General features: G+C 29.5%; 4 protein-coding genes across 6 annotated transcripts; 1 reads left to right on the forward strand and 3 right to left on the reverse strand.

The window, feature by feature from the left end:
* Positions 1 to 221: 221 nt before the first annotated feature.
* Positions 222 to 4983, reverse strand: LOC114874064 (dnaJ homolog dnj-5). 2 transcript variants are annotated; one of them, XM_029182988.2, is made up of 7 exons: positions 4702 to 4983; positions 2821 to 4354; positions 2058 to 2499; positions 1715 to 1930; positions 1407 to 1639; positions 1158 to 1295; positions 222 to 1054 (listed from the first exon to the last, which is right to left on the reverse strand). In XM_029182988.2, exons 2-6 carry the CDS (start codon positions 4338 to 4340, stop codon positions 1166 to 1168), a joined length of 2541 nt encoding a protein of 846 aa, XP_029038821.1. In that variant the 5' UTR covers positions 4341 to 4354; positions 4702 to 4983; the 3' UTR covers positions 222 to 1054; positions 1158 to 1165. The 2 variants fall into 2 exon arrangements, with proteins under 2 accessions (XP_029038821.1, XP_029038820.1); XM_029182987.2 differs by having other exon boundaries at positions 222 to 1295; positions 4702 to 4982.
* A 392-nt stretch (positions 4984 to 5375) lies between these two features.
* On the reverse strand, positions 5376 to 6706 carry LOC114874068. The gene is made up of 5 exons (XM_029182991.2): positions 6552 to 6706; positions 6356 to 6481; positions 6047 to 6151; positions 5892 to 5971; positions 5376 to 5679 (listed from the first exon to the last, which is right to left on the reverse strand). Exons 1-5 carry the CDS (start codon positions 6607 to 6609, stop codon positions 5539 to 5541), a joined length of 510 nt encoding a protein of 169 aa, XP_029038824.1. The 5' UTR covers positions 6610 to 6706; the 3' UTR covers positions 5376 to 5538.
* A 109-nt stretch (positions 6707 to 6815) lies between these two features.
* On the forward strand, positions 6816 to 12660 carry LOC114874067 (tetraspanin-2A). Of its 2 annotated transcripts, none has more exons than XM_029182990.2 (6): positions 6816 to 6929; positions 10099 to 10219; positions 11212 to 11409; positions 11608 to 11784; positions 12239 to 12424; positions 12510 to 12660. In XM_029182990.2, the coding sequence occupies exons 2-6, from the start codon at positions 10136 to 10138 to the stop codon at positions 12588 to 12590; spliced, it is 726 nt and encodes a 241-aa protein (XP_029038823.1). In that variant the 5' UTR covers positions 6816 to 6929; positions 10099 to 10135; the 3' UTR covers positions 12591 to 12660. The 2 variants fall into 2 exon arrangements, with proteins under 2 accessions (XP_029038823.1, XP_046146121.1); XM_046290165.1 differs by lacking the exon at positions 6816 to 6929 and adding an exon at positions 9931 to 9994.
* Positions 6851 to 8892, reverse strand: LOC114874066 (calumenin-B). The gene is made up of 4 exons (XM_029182989.2): positions 8333 to 8892; positions 7582 to 8149; positions 7348 to 7463; positions 6851 to 7275 (listed from the first exon to the last, which is right to left on the reverse strand). The coding sequence occupies exons 1-4, from the start codon at positions 8432 to 8434 to the stop codon at positions 7087 to 7089; spliced, it is 975 nt and encodes a 324-aa protein (XP_029038822.1). The 5' UTR covers positions 8435 to 8892; the 3' UTR covers positions 6851 to 7086.
* Positions 12661 to 13274: the final 614 nt, after the last annotated feature.

Consider the following 13274-nt stretch of genomic DNA (forward strand, 5'->3'; position numbering starts at 1 on the left):
TATCAATGAGCTTAAATCTTTGAACAAGAATTTTAAAGAAATTTTTTTTCTATCGTCGTATCGTTCCTTTGCATACAACTTTTCTCTAATACATTTTTATTTTCAAAAAATAATAAACATATTTAAATACTTCGAATAAATATTTCTTACTTGTATGTATTATTTATACACAGGATCTAATATTTCAAAATTGGAAAAACGAACAAATTGAAAACATTATAAAAGTTAATACAATTTATAATTAAAAATTCTTTCCACTTATATTGCATAATTATTACAGTTCATAGATAACATTAGCTGATGTACAATAATTTATGAGAAGTTGACATGTTATTCGGGGGATTTTCGGATAAAATGACTGAACTTTTTTCATTGCTTTTCAATTTTTCTAAGTTAAAAAAACAAACCCTTAAAAAACTACTTACTTACTGCAGCTTTGTTTTGCATATTATGTTAAAATACTATTCTAACATTTATATTTGAGTATTATGTATATATTAGACATACTGAAAGATCGCTTGTCTTGATTGGTATTAAACTTGTTTGGAAATTTTTGTTAAATCCTGTATTATTAATTTTGTGAAAATAACTTGTATTTAAGATTCACATCTTATTTGGTTCAAAAGATAACTTTTCTTTTTTATATCTTTCTAAAATTGGAATTTACAGTATTTTAACATTGCTAGTCTGTTTACTACAGCATCTTGAACTTTATATTAATTACGAATCTTTGTATTTTAAAATACACTGAAGTTGTATACTTTATTAATTATAATTATTAAAAAAGTACAAGTTGGTTTCCTACAGAAATCAATAATTAAAATTATTATTTTTTAAACAATTACCTTAATTTTAAATGAATATTCAGTTTGAGTTTATTAAATAAACATTACTCTTTCCGAGTAAGTATGTACACTTCTAAAACTTTTGCAACTTTTTTTTTGTTGCATAAAAATAAAAATATAATTTTTAAAGAGAAATATTACGTACATGTATCTTTTCACGTTTGTTCTATTTAGTATTTCAGGATTGTGCTAAAGTCACTGAATGTTATCTATACTCATATTGAAGAAAGAATATAAGAAGTCATTAAAGAAGTACGTATATTATTGTATAATTATATACGAAAGATACTAAAGAATTAGGAAGTAACTTGCCATATTTTTTACTTCTTACGTTTAGCTTTACGACGTTTACAGTCCCCTCTAAAAGAATTTTGATCTCCTGATGTGCTTGAAGTTCCGGTCTTGCTATGGTTGTACAAATTATTTAAAAAGTCTTCAAAATCTGCTTCGCTATTCAAAATAAGAAATAATTTGAAATACTGTATATTTACCAGCACATTTTATAATAATATATTAATATAATATGATTATAAACTTAATCAAACATCAGAATAATGGTACCTCGTATTTGGATCTATTTGTTGACGTTTTTTATTATTATTGACAGTTGTTTGCGATGGCGGTCGCTGACCTAAGACAATTCTATATTGGACACTATGCGTATTTGCTCTCAGGTGTTTTAAATTACCAGCTTGACAAGCTGCCCAGTCAGTAACATCATACACTGCACCCTCCATACAAGCATAATAATGCCAAAGAAAACCCATTAAACGAGATTCTGCCCAGATATCTCCCTATTAATTTAAACAGTCTAGTTAAAAGTACAGTTTAAGAAAATTTTGTTGTTTATATGTCATTTTAGTACTTACTTCTCTTGCACTGTGGCGTATTTTACATTGAGCACAAAATCGTGCTGCATAACAAGGACGTTGCGTAGGAATTCTCTTGTGCCTTAGACCACAATTTGTACATCTTATTGTATTTGCTGCTTGTTCCATTTTTCTATGAAGTTGAGAGAGTAAATCACTTAATTCACCCCAAGCTGCTTCAACTTGTCTGGTTTGATCAAATGCTTGTCTTCGTTCCTAAAATATTAAAAGGATAGTGCAATTATAATTGTAATACGGTTTTTAAACAATTATTTTTTACGAAAAATATTTATAACATTTTCATAACTTTTTTTGTCGTAATAAATATGAAAATATGCAATACCGGTTCACCAATTATATCAAATGCGTGTACGAGTATCTTGAATGCCTCCTCTGCACCTGGTTGATTATTTTTGTCTGGATGAACTAAGAAAGCTTGCCTCTTATAATACTTTTTAATGTCATCGTCTGAACATGTTGGTGTTACACCAAGTATACTGTAAGGATCTTTTCCTTTACAAGCTAATAATCTCTTCATAGCTTCTTCACCAGTGCTAGGTAATGCAATATTACTTTCAAGGCCACCGCGTATCCAATTACTGTTCTCTTCTTTTTCTTCACTTTTGGCTTTTATTTTACGCCAAAATGCAAATTTACTATTTCCAAACCAATCATCCAATTGTTTACCAACAGCATTTAGAATTCGAACTTTAGAAAATGTAACAGCCATGTAGACCCATGAATATTTTAAATACAATATCGTATGATACCACCCACATTTACCACTAAAATGTAATACACAATGTTTAAATTACTTAAAGTAATTAGAAAGTATGAAGTATTAATACTAAATGTTATTTGGTATCAGTGTTAAACAAAAGTTATATCAAGTAACAAATAAAGAAATAGTGGTGGAGACTGGAGTGAAGAATAGTTCCTTTTCCTTATTCCTTACATCCGTCTTCAACGATAGAATGGTAAAACGAAATCGGTTTATTGCATTATCATTAATAATTTATCTGTTATTTGTTAGTTGAATAACGTCTAACACTGTTTAGTACTGTAAAATATAAAGTGAAATATTGTCCATATTAAATGTTACTTACAGTTGAATCATAAGATTGGCACTCATACTAACTACATCAGATACTAAGTGCAGTAACCAATGAAATATTTTTAAACCGATTTTGATCCAACGATTGGCATATTTATTTAAATTTTTACATAAATCTTTAACTGGAGATTCTCTATTCTCTCTTCTACGATTCCTTTGAGCTTTCTTAATTTGCTGTGCCTTTTCAGTTTGAAAACGTTTTGAATTTTTTTCCTTGGTAACTTTCTTTTCTTCTTTATTGATTTTATTAACAACTTGTTGATTTTTCTCTATCTTTTCAGGAGATACAGTCTGACTGGAAGTATTTGTTGTATTTAAATTATTATTTATTTGTATAGGTCGTTTAAGAATATTTCCTGTAGATTTAGGATTATTATTTTGAATTTTTGAATTATTCAGTGTCTCTGCTTTCTCTGACTTTTTCGGCGTTTTAGAAACTTTCTTTTTCTCAAATTGATTAGATCTATCAAAAGTATTTATTTCGTGAGATTCGATCGGTGAACCAAGATTGTCCAATGATACCCAGCGTCTTGGTAGATTTGAATTATTTTTTTCTAAAATTTTTCGTGGTATTTGTATTTTTGGAGAATTGTGATCATCGCTACCGGACGAATTTTGCCTTTTGAGTGCTGCAGATTTGGATTTGTTCTTTGAATTTTTATTAGAAATCTTTTTATTTACAGATTCTGCTTTTGGTTTTATAGATTGAACAGTTAGAGGAGATGGAGGTGCTGGAGCAGATTTTGTTAATACATCAGAATACGAAGGTCGCATAGGCTTTACCTCCGCTACCGCACGAGGTTTCTTATATTGAGAATCTGTTGAATTTTTAGGTAATCCTTCAGGTTCTCTGACATCTACATTTAACTGTGGTACTGGAGTTACATTTGGCGAACTACCAAAGGGACTATATGTACCAGATTGATTTGGTACCCAATTACCAACTAAATTGTCAATTAATTGTTTTCCATTAAAATTTTGAGGTGGTAATTCAGATGGTACCGTAATGTGTCGATCGTTAAAAAGACCATATTCACGACCAATAATATTTTGGTTTCTATAGGATGTTATATTTGAAAGTTGACACTGCTCTGCCATGATTTGTGAAGCATTTCCATAGATTACATTAATATAATTACCTCCACCAACATCTATTGTACCAATCAGGTCATTATTTTCATTTATACCTAAATGATTTACTGCTTGCGATGGAAAATAAATTGAATCTGTCGTAGACTCGTAATTTGACACGTCATGCATGTAAAGAGGACCACCCATTGGAGTCATTGGTTGTATTGTAGATGGATTAGTATGTGGTGTCTGACTAGTAATGTAATGTCTTGTTTGACTTGAAGAATAATCTCCCCAATTGTGGGTTGCAGTTTGTTGTGGATTTATACCAAACTGAACATAATGACCATTGGAACTTTCTAGATCAGAAGTCATGGCTTCAATAATTTTATCTAAGGACATATGTTTAAAGTCAGGTGGAGATTGTTGTTGTTCTGCCATATTGTAGTAGATTTCTATAAAGTAAAGATACAATTATTTTAAAAATACACGTATGTAGCAAACCATTTTTAATTTATCCTATTATAAAACATGATAATTTAAAAGAATAAATATTATTTATGTCAGTAGTAGTAAGTTAAACTATAAAAGACGCCGAATTCTTGTTTTTGAGAAAAAAACATCGGTAAGTTACGATTGCTTCTGGGTTATATCAAACATTCAGATAGCAAGAAACGAATGTTAACGTAAATGAATTCAACTTAAGTTATTAACAACGCATACATTGATTTTGAGTAATTTTGTAACCTAAAATAAATTTTTTCTGGTGAAATTATAACAGATATAACGATATAAGACTTACATTTGTCGGCAAGCATATTACCCTTAGATGTTCATTTACATTGTATTCAAAATAAACGGCTTCTTGATGTATTGTACAAGAAATATCATACTTAAGTGATATATACAATTTTAAACTATACAACCATGCGGTTAATACAAAATCAGTCGCTATTTATTCGTGGTCCGTGCTACCAGCAGATTCATAAACGGATCACATAAATAGTTTTCATTCTGTATACATACAACATGTAGTATGTATATATTGTATATAATACTATTGCGAAAAGTTCCTAGATATACGGATATATTCAATTATTAAACCGTTATAGCTTTGATTTATAAGATCTCTAAATAATTTTTACTACAAAATTCTTATCAATTTTATGTTATACATATTTTACTGAAACAATTAAATATGATTATTTTTCTCAAAACGTAACGATACAGTTTTTTACCATTTTTTACTAGGATCGTATTCCTGCACGTCGGCTGTGATTCCTGTTATCACTAGTTTATCAGATATCTGAAATTCAATTGTTGAAATAAATTAATTGTTTTGCATAACTTTATTTAAAGAACGAACAAACATTATAATATCATTTTGTAGATAAATTTTGTATTTAGTTTTCACTTTTAGCTTATTTTTCCTACACAAAAAAGGCATAACATATATCAAGTTCTGTTGTTAATGCGTGTATTTAAAATTTTATTTATTATTAACACTTAGCAAAAACAGTAAAACCAATACAATATAAATATACATGTTTTACATTGTGTATAGTTAGCATAAATCATATATTTAAATTATGATAACAACTTAAGTCATATATATGTATATTTTATATATATAACAACATTAAGAAGTAAACTTCATAAATGTAAATATTAACACTGTAATGATTAAGAGAATAGAATATTCCGTTTGTACTGACATGTTGCAAGGGTTTTCTCCTCTTCTAGTTTGGCAAGCACATACTTCACGATCATGACTGTTTACCTGTATAACAATAATTCAAATTTAATTTATAGTAAATCAAATTTAATTACATATAAAATTATATAATGAATGCAAACTTAAATAATAATTATAATTAATAAGCTTCTCATGTTTTTGAAAAATTGATACACAATATGAAAAATATACAGAATACATAAAAGTTGTATAAAGATATAACATTTTTTAATATATTGTTTAAAAAAGTTACTAACCCGTTGTTGATAACATCCTGATGTTACAGGTAGCAGATCATCTTCGATTACTTTGCCACAGAATGCTGATGTTCTAGCAACTGTAAAAATGTTTAATGTTTTTAGATATGTTTTGTGTATTTTGATATTTCATATTTAAACTATAATATACTTACTACCCCCGTTGTACCTATAGGTATATTTTACACACACATTTGAAGATGTAAGAGTACATAACATTGTTTGATCATTCGCCATTTCATACGGATCTGGTGGTTTATCTAAAGTTTGTGGAATATTTTATTACTTTTTAATTCATTTACTTGTTATCAATAATGGAACATTCATTGTAAAAATGATAAATTTTAAACAAATGTTAAGTATTTGTTACTTTTTTAACATTATTACGTTTTAACTTATGTATAAACAAGAATAATTTTGCAAAGATTAATATTACTATATTGTATAAATTTAGACAGTTTTACCTGTTATAATTGGAGGCTCAATACAAGGAAAATCTGTAAGCTTTGTACAATTAAAATTATCTGGTTTAATATTAAATGCAGGTGCTATCCAAGTATATTGAAAGCATTTTGGCGTATCTGTTTCAGCTGTAAAGTATATAATAAATATGATGTTAGTATCATCATCTCAAATTCTGAAAACTTAAAATATAATCACCTAATGATAAAGATTCTGCACAAATAATTAAGGTCGCACATAGAATAATGTTAAACATTTTGAAATCTTCAATACTTGGTCCCAATCACCTCACTCTAGAAGTATAGCTTATCTGATAAAACTAACTGTCATCACGGTGATCTATCACTTATCTGGTACTGCACCTAAAGCATAGCACTACAGTAAATTGTAATCTATAAAGTACACTTGTATTTATCTCTATATGAAAAAGAAACACCTATGGTTAGTGCTACATGTACAGCGCATAAAAAAGTTGTGTTTCATTAATGAGATCAGAGTTTAAAATGTTTGTGATTTATTACAAAGTTTATATATATTTACATTTTTTAAAGGTATAATATTTCTAAAGATAATGAGGTAAGTAAAAATCAGCCATTATAAAAAGATTCTTAGTCTACTGATAAAGATAAATATCTTTTTTAAATGCTTTAGACATTCTGTTGCTGATACTTTAAGTGTACTTTTTGTTCGTTTATAAAGGAATTATTTAAGAATCATATATAACGAAATTTTATTAAAATTCATCATGCCTAGTTAATGCATCTCCAAAATCAGTTGCTTGAGAACCAACGAAAATATCATATTTTTCTAATATTTCATCTTTTGTAAGCTTTTGATCTGCGTCCGTGTCTGCTTCAAATATTAAATGTCGAGATTCAGCTTCTGCATGATCAAAGTCAGCTGGAATAATCCAAGTTTTGACCTAAAAATAAACAATTTGTTTAAGTTGGTTATTTTAATATGCTGTTACAGCATATTATATAACATTATTTACTTCTTCAAAGTTTAAAAAGCCATCACCATCCTTGTCTCGATACATAGAAAACTGTTCTTTTTCATTTTTTACCCATTCAGGTTCTTCTTCTCCTTCTGGACCTTCAAACATGTCACCTATAATACAAGAATATTTGTAATCTTTTACAAGGAATATAATTATAAATTTTCCTAATAAAATATTTTAGTTGATATGTTGACATAAATTAAATACAGCAATACATAAAATATATACCAATGTATTCGGAAAGAGATATTTTGCCATCTCCATCTTTATCAATGTCTTCCATAGTTTCTAATACTACAACATCTTTCATATGATCTGCTTCTTCTGCATGGAGGAAGGCAGCAAATTCTTCTTTTGTAAGAGCATCATCACCATCTAAATCTGCAGTTGACCAACGCCTACGATCTTTCTTGAGCATAGCTACATATGAAAAAGTATTTTCTTTAGATTTCTCATGATTCTCTGCTTCCTGTTCATCCATATCTCCATAAACCATTGCTAAATACTCTGCCCATGGAAGTTTCTCTTTTCCTTCAGGATTATGTGATTTCCATTGGCGTTCAACATTGTCACGTATATAACGTCGCTGTGTGTAAAGTATCCAGTCTTTAAGCTCTTCACCAGTAACATAACCATCTTTATCCTTGTCTATTTTATCAACTATTATTCCTAATCTCCGTGTACTTTCCTCAGGGGTAAGTTGATCAAAAGTCTTTGCTTCTTCACCAAGGAAAGCTTCATGATCATATGCTGGATTATGTTGAGAATCAACATAATGTTCCTCTTCGCTTGGCTCCTAAAACAAAGCTTACTTACAAAAATTTTATAATATAAAATATATCTTATTTTATACAAGGTTATGTATAGAAGAACTGTATTGTTATTAATGAACGAGTTATTTATATAAAACTTGAATATGAATATTTTTCAGTATAGTGATTTTTGAAAAGTTTCGAATTGTTAAAAATGACAGACAAACCTTATTAACAACTCGCGTCTTGTGTTCGTTTTCCGGCTTCGAGATTGCCGTCGCCAAGACAGAAAAACCGATTAAAATTTGGAGAAGCATGAATTCTTGCATAACTCACTTAAACGCAAGACTAGTAAATTGTATCGAAAATCGATACGTGAGTAAAATTACTAAAATCTTGATTCCTAGGAAACGAATTCTAATAATAACGAATAAAACTTCAACGGCTCCTATTCAGCTTACTCGGAACTTCCACATCAGCATAAGCTTTAATGTCTTACTTGACGCTGCATCCCCACTTCCCAACTACATCTTCGTTTCAGAAACCATTTCTGATGCTGATGCTGAACTGCTTTTTGCTCCATATCGCAAACATTGTGACCGAATTACGCTCGTAGGATGTTGGATGGTTGAACAGTATCAAATCAAATGGCATATAATTATGTATGACTGGCCCACGTGATTATCGACAAGATATTTGTATACAGATGATAACGCATCAAAACTTCGATACAAACAATAAAATTCTTTATTATTTAACAAAAATCGTACATAGTGATAGAATAATTCAATGGATCAAAACAGAGTTACTTTTCTTTCTTTGCGAATGATCTTATATATAAGATAGTTGAGTTAATCAAAGTAAATTGAATAACTAAGCATTATTATTAAAAGCTTTTATTTAGTCAATTTTAAATGTAATGATATTCGTAATATAACATAAAAGACATTATGATTTATGTTAATAAAGTAATTTTAGTCAACAAAGAAATGCGTGTGTTTATTACTTTATAGAAGTTAAGCACTCAACGTGTGGTTAAATAATTAATTCAGTTCATTTACTGTCATCTGTGTAGTTGGAAAAGTCAATGTACTCGCGGTGTGTATACACAGTGTCTCTCATGAAGCTATAATTTTAAAACGATGGAAGGTAGAAAATAATTTCATTAAGAGGAATTAGATGATATCAAAAGAACAAAAGTACATATTTTTAAATTCTTTGAAGCGCCTCCACTTCCGGAACCGATATAGATCACGTGATGCTCCATGAGACATTTAATTTTGCCTAATAAAACTTTTTCTATCTTCCACTGTTTTAGAGTTATAGCTTGGTCCAGATGCGTGGGATACCCTGTATATGTAATCGGAACCTTAGTTCTAATTTTAGACTAAATTTTCTGTGGGGCATTACCAAGTTGAAGCTTAAAATTTCGTTGATTGGAAACAAATGGTTTACTTATAAGTACTGTCGACAGATTTGTTTTTATTAAATTTATAATAACTAATTGTTAATGACGAATATTATTATTAACAATGAAAATTACATGCAGTCAAATGCAATACAATTAGTAATCATTTGTTAGGAGTAAAAAAGAATTTAAAAGATTGGGTAGACATTCCGTAAAATGTGCAACAATCGAAGTATTAATGAAAAAATGTTATTTAAATGAACATCAGTTGTCTACTTATCATTATTTGATTACACGATATGAATAATATGTGAATGGAAATAAAACCATGGGAAATGATTTTCTTCTATGAGTTTTGCCTTTAATCATGATTTTCTGTAAAATGAATGAGTCATTTGCACTGACTCTTTTATCTAGGACGTGCTTATCCAGTTATCTTATATTTGTCGGTGATAAAGAGAATGTTGGGTGGAAGATTCAGGTATCCACTGTTGTATACGTCCGTAGTCACGGTGTCACCGTTTTTATTAATTGATCTTGCAGAATAAAAACGAAAGTTTAATTGTGTTTATAATATTATCTAAGGTATACATAGAGTGGATACGAAATCAATCGTTGAACGATGGCTGGTAAAAACGGACCGAAATTAGAGCAACGAATTCAGTGTATAAAATTTACCATCTTCTGTTTGAATGCCATCATATGGGTAAGCAGAACAAAATAGGAACAACCATAATTACGTTCAATTGATGATATAATGTTATGTTATAATCAATGATACAATAAAGGAATTAAGCATATTTGGATTTAATAAATATATTACAATCTACTTTCTATAATTTTTGTTTTTAATATTTGATTTTATTATTTTGATGAATTAGTGGGCCGTAACACGGATTTCCTAAATTACGTAGAAAATTGATATTTTTAAGAAATTTCTTTTTGTTTTTATTGCAATTGCTTCTGTAAAGAGTAACTCGTTCTTTTGTGGTTGTTAATGGAGCAAAATCCAAATGTGTTTGTACAGGCAATTTAGATTGAAATGTTTCTTATTGCAACATAACATCCTCGTTACGCTCGAATCAATGTGAGTCAGTTCACATTGCGTACTAATCATATCTGCTTTTATCTGTGTGACGAGTACGTGACTTAAACGAATCGAGGAGTTGAAAACTAAAAATTAAGAATTAAAGCGTTCGATAAATTACACGCACTATCGCATTTTTTTACGTTCTCGTACGTAGTTTTACTCGTTCTGATAGTATGCCTTCATCAATTGCTTTTCAATGTAGAACTCTAATCAATGTTAATACTGGAACAATTAATGTCGAATATATACCTATTTTTAAATTAAAAATAAATTAAAAAAATAAATGAGTCAAGTCAAGATAGCATAAAATTCGACAAAATGATGATAATTTCTGTAATTAAAAAGAAGAAATCTGAGATTCATTATTTTGATGGTTTTGATTGTTTCACAATCAAAATTTAATAAATAAAATATAATGATATCACAATAATAATCAATGACCAGTACTAAGAATTTAATGAAATAATTGAAGATAGATGGAAAGAAAATAAAACTTTAAATAACACCGTATCAGATTGTTGAAATAAAAAATGTTATTTTTAAAAAATTTGAAAATAGTTCAATTTTGGATTTGAAACATCTTTTGAAATTTTCTATTTGTCTTTTAGTTACTGGGCAGTGCATTATTCGGCTTATGCATGTGGCTGAGGCTGGATCCAAGTTTTGAGGAATGGGTCGATTTCCTTAATATGTATGAATTTTATATCGGAGGTTACATTTTACTTGCAGCCTCGATATTTATTATAATTATTACACTGCTCGGTTGCGCCGTTGCTCTGATGGAGCACATCCTTGGTCTCTATGTCGTAAGATATAATTGTTCAATTATCATAATTATCATTTTAGAAAGTAACTGTCAAATTGTCTTAAGGATTATTTATCTAAATTATTCCAACATGCAACAATTCATTTTTCGTATTTATTTATACAAAACTTGTTGTATGAACTTTTTAATTGCAAACAGACTAACCGGTTGTAAATCTTAATTGGGTTGATTCTTTCAGTATGTAGGCCTGCAATTAGCTTCTTACGTCCTCGGCCTCGTAGGAACGGCAATTCTTCTCGATTATTCCACCTACGATAGCAAAATTCAGCCGCTCATACGACGATCTATGACTGATCTCATCAGTAGATCCCACGATGGAAGGGCGACATATATTTTGCAATTGATTCAAGAAAGTGTAAGATGATGCATTTGTTGCAATAATCAAGACCGGATTAAGATTTCTGGAGCCCATGGCTATCAAACTTTTGAAGGCTTCCTTTGGTTCAAAAATTGAAATTTATTCTGAATAAAATTAAATAATAAGGGCAAGAGTAAGAAAATTTAATTAAATACTTTTTGACATAATAAATGGAAGACTTAGAAGGGGGTTTACTAAAGGATCAAACCTGGGGCTGCAGCCCTCCTTAGATCTCTCCTTAATCCGGCTCTGGCAATGGTATTATAATTATACATGTAAACTTAAGTTAAACTTCTTTAATTTGGAGCAATTAATATTGAATTTAATTCTTTGGAAGTGATTCTCCATAATATGCACTATGATAAGAGTAATCAGAATTTTTTTTATATAACGCCTCTGTTACGTACTGAAGTAGTCCAGAGATAAAGTTAACGAAGAGATTTTAAAATAGATCGGTTGCTGTGGTGCCGATGGACCCATGGATTACTTGACCCTGAGAAAACCATTACCTACTGAATGTAGAAATTCTGTTACTGGAAATGCCTATTTTCATGGATGCGTCGAAGAGATTTCATGGTTTTTGGAAGCCAGATCGGGTTGGGTGGCCGGTTTGTCATTGACTTTGTGTCTGTTGCATGTAAGACCTCAAATACTTTTCATATATCGACTATTCTATATTAGAACATCTTCTGCAAAATTTAATGATGTATTTAATTTTTCAGGTAGTAATAGCCGCCCTCAGCTTAACTCTTATCCGAGCTATTAAAAAGGAAGAACAACTTGTAGTATCATATAAACGTTAATTTTCATTGATTCCTGAGTTACTTTATGTTTCATTGAGATTTATTAAAGTACTCACCTTATGAATTGGAATTTATATAAAGGAGAATGTGGCTAAAATAATAACATTCGTTTGAGGGTATTGGCGTAACTAGGTAAGAGCGAGGGTGCTTATCATTTTGAAACTTCCAGATTCTACAATTCCAGAATTCTAGAATTTCAAAATGAAATTTCAGAATTACAAAATGTAAAAATTTTTATAGGACTTGGCCCACCCCAGAAAAAATTCCTAGTTACGTCAATATTTGAAGGAAAAATGTAGAATACATTCAGAATTTTATTTATAAGTTCATTGAATTTTTTACGTGCAATGCAATTATGGTATATTTTCAATTCTTCAAACGAACTCAACTTTTTAATATACTGAACGTATTTTCAGTCTTGGTACAGAAGAATTTCTCTGGTGATGCCTGTAAACATTGTAGTCTGATACCTACATGGTTGTTCTAAGTTTAGAACGTTTTCAATAGCTTCCGTGCTAGATTTTTAGAGTACTGAACGAGTAATATGTTTTACGAAATGTAAAACTTCGTTAAATGACATTAGCATTTATTATTGCATACATAGATCTACATCAAATAATGGAAACAAACAAACTGCTTTTTTATATGAAATATTGGAATAATAATATATTTGTCGTTTAGAGC

The sequence above is a fragment of the Osmia bicornis genome, chromosome 2 (genome assembly GCF_907164935.1).
Source record: "Osmia bicornis bicornis chromosome 2, iOsmBic2.1, whole genome shotgun sequence".
Lineage (NCBI taxonomy): Eukaryota > Metazoa > Arthropoda > Insecta > Hymenoptera > Megachilidae > Osmia > Osmia bicornis.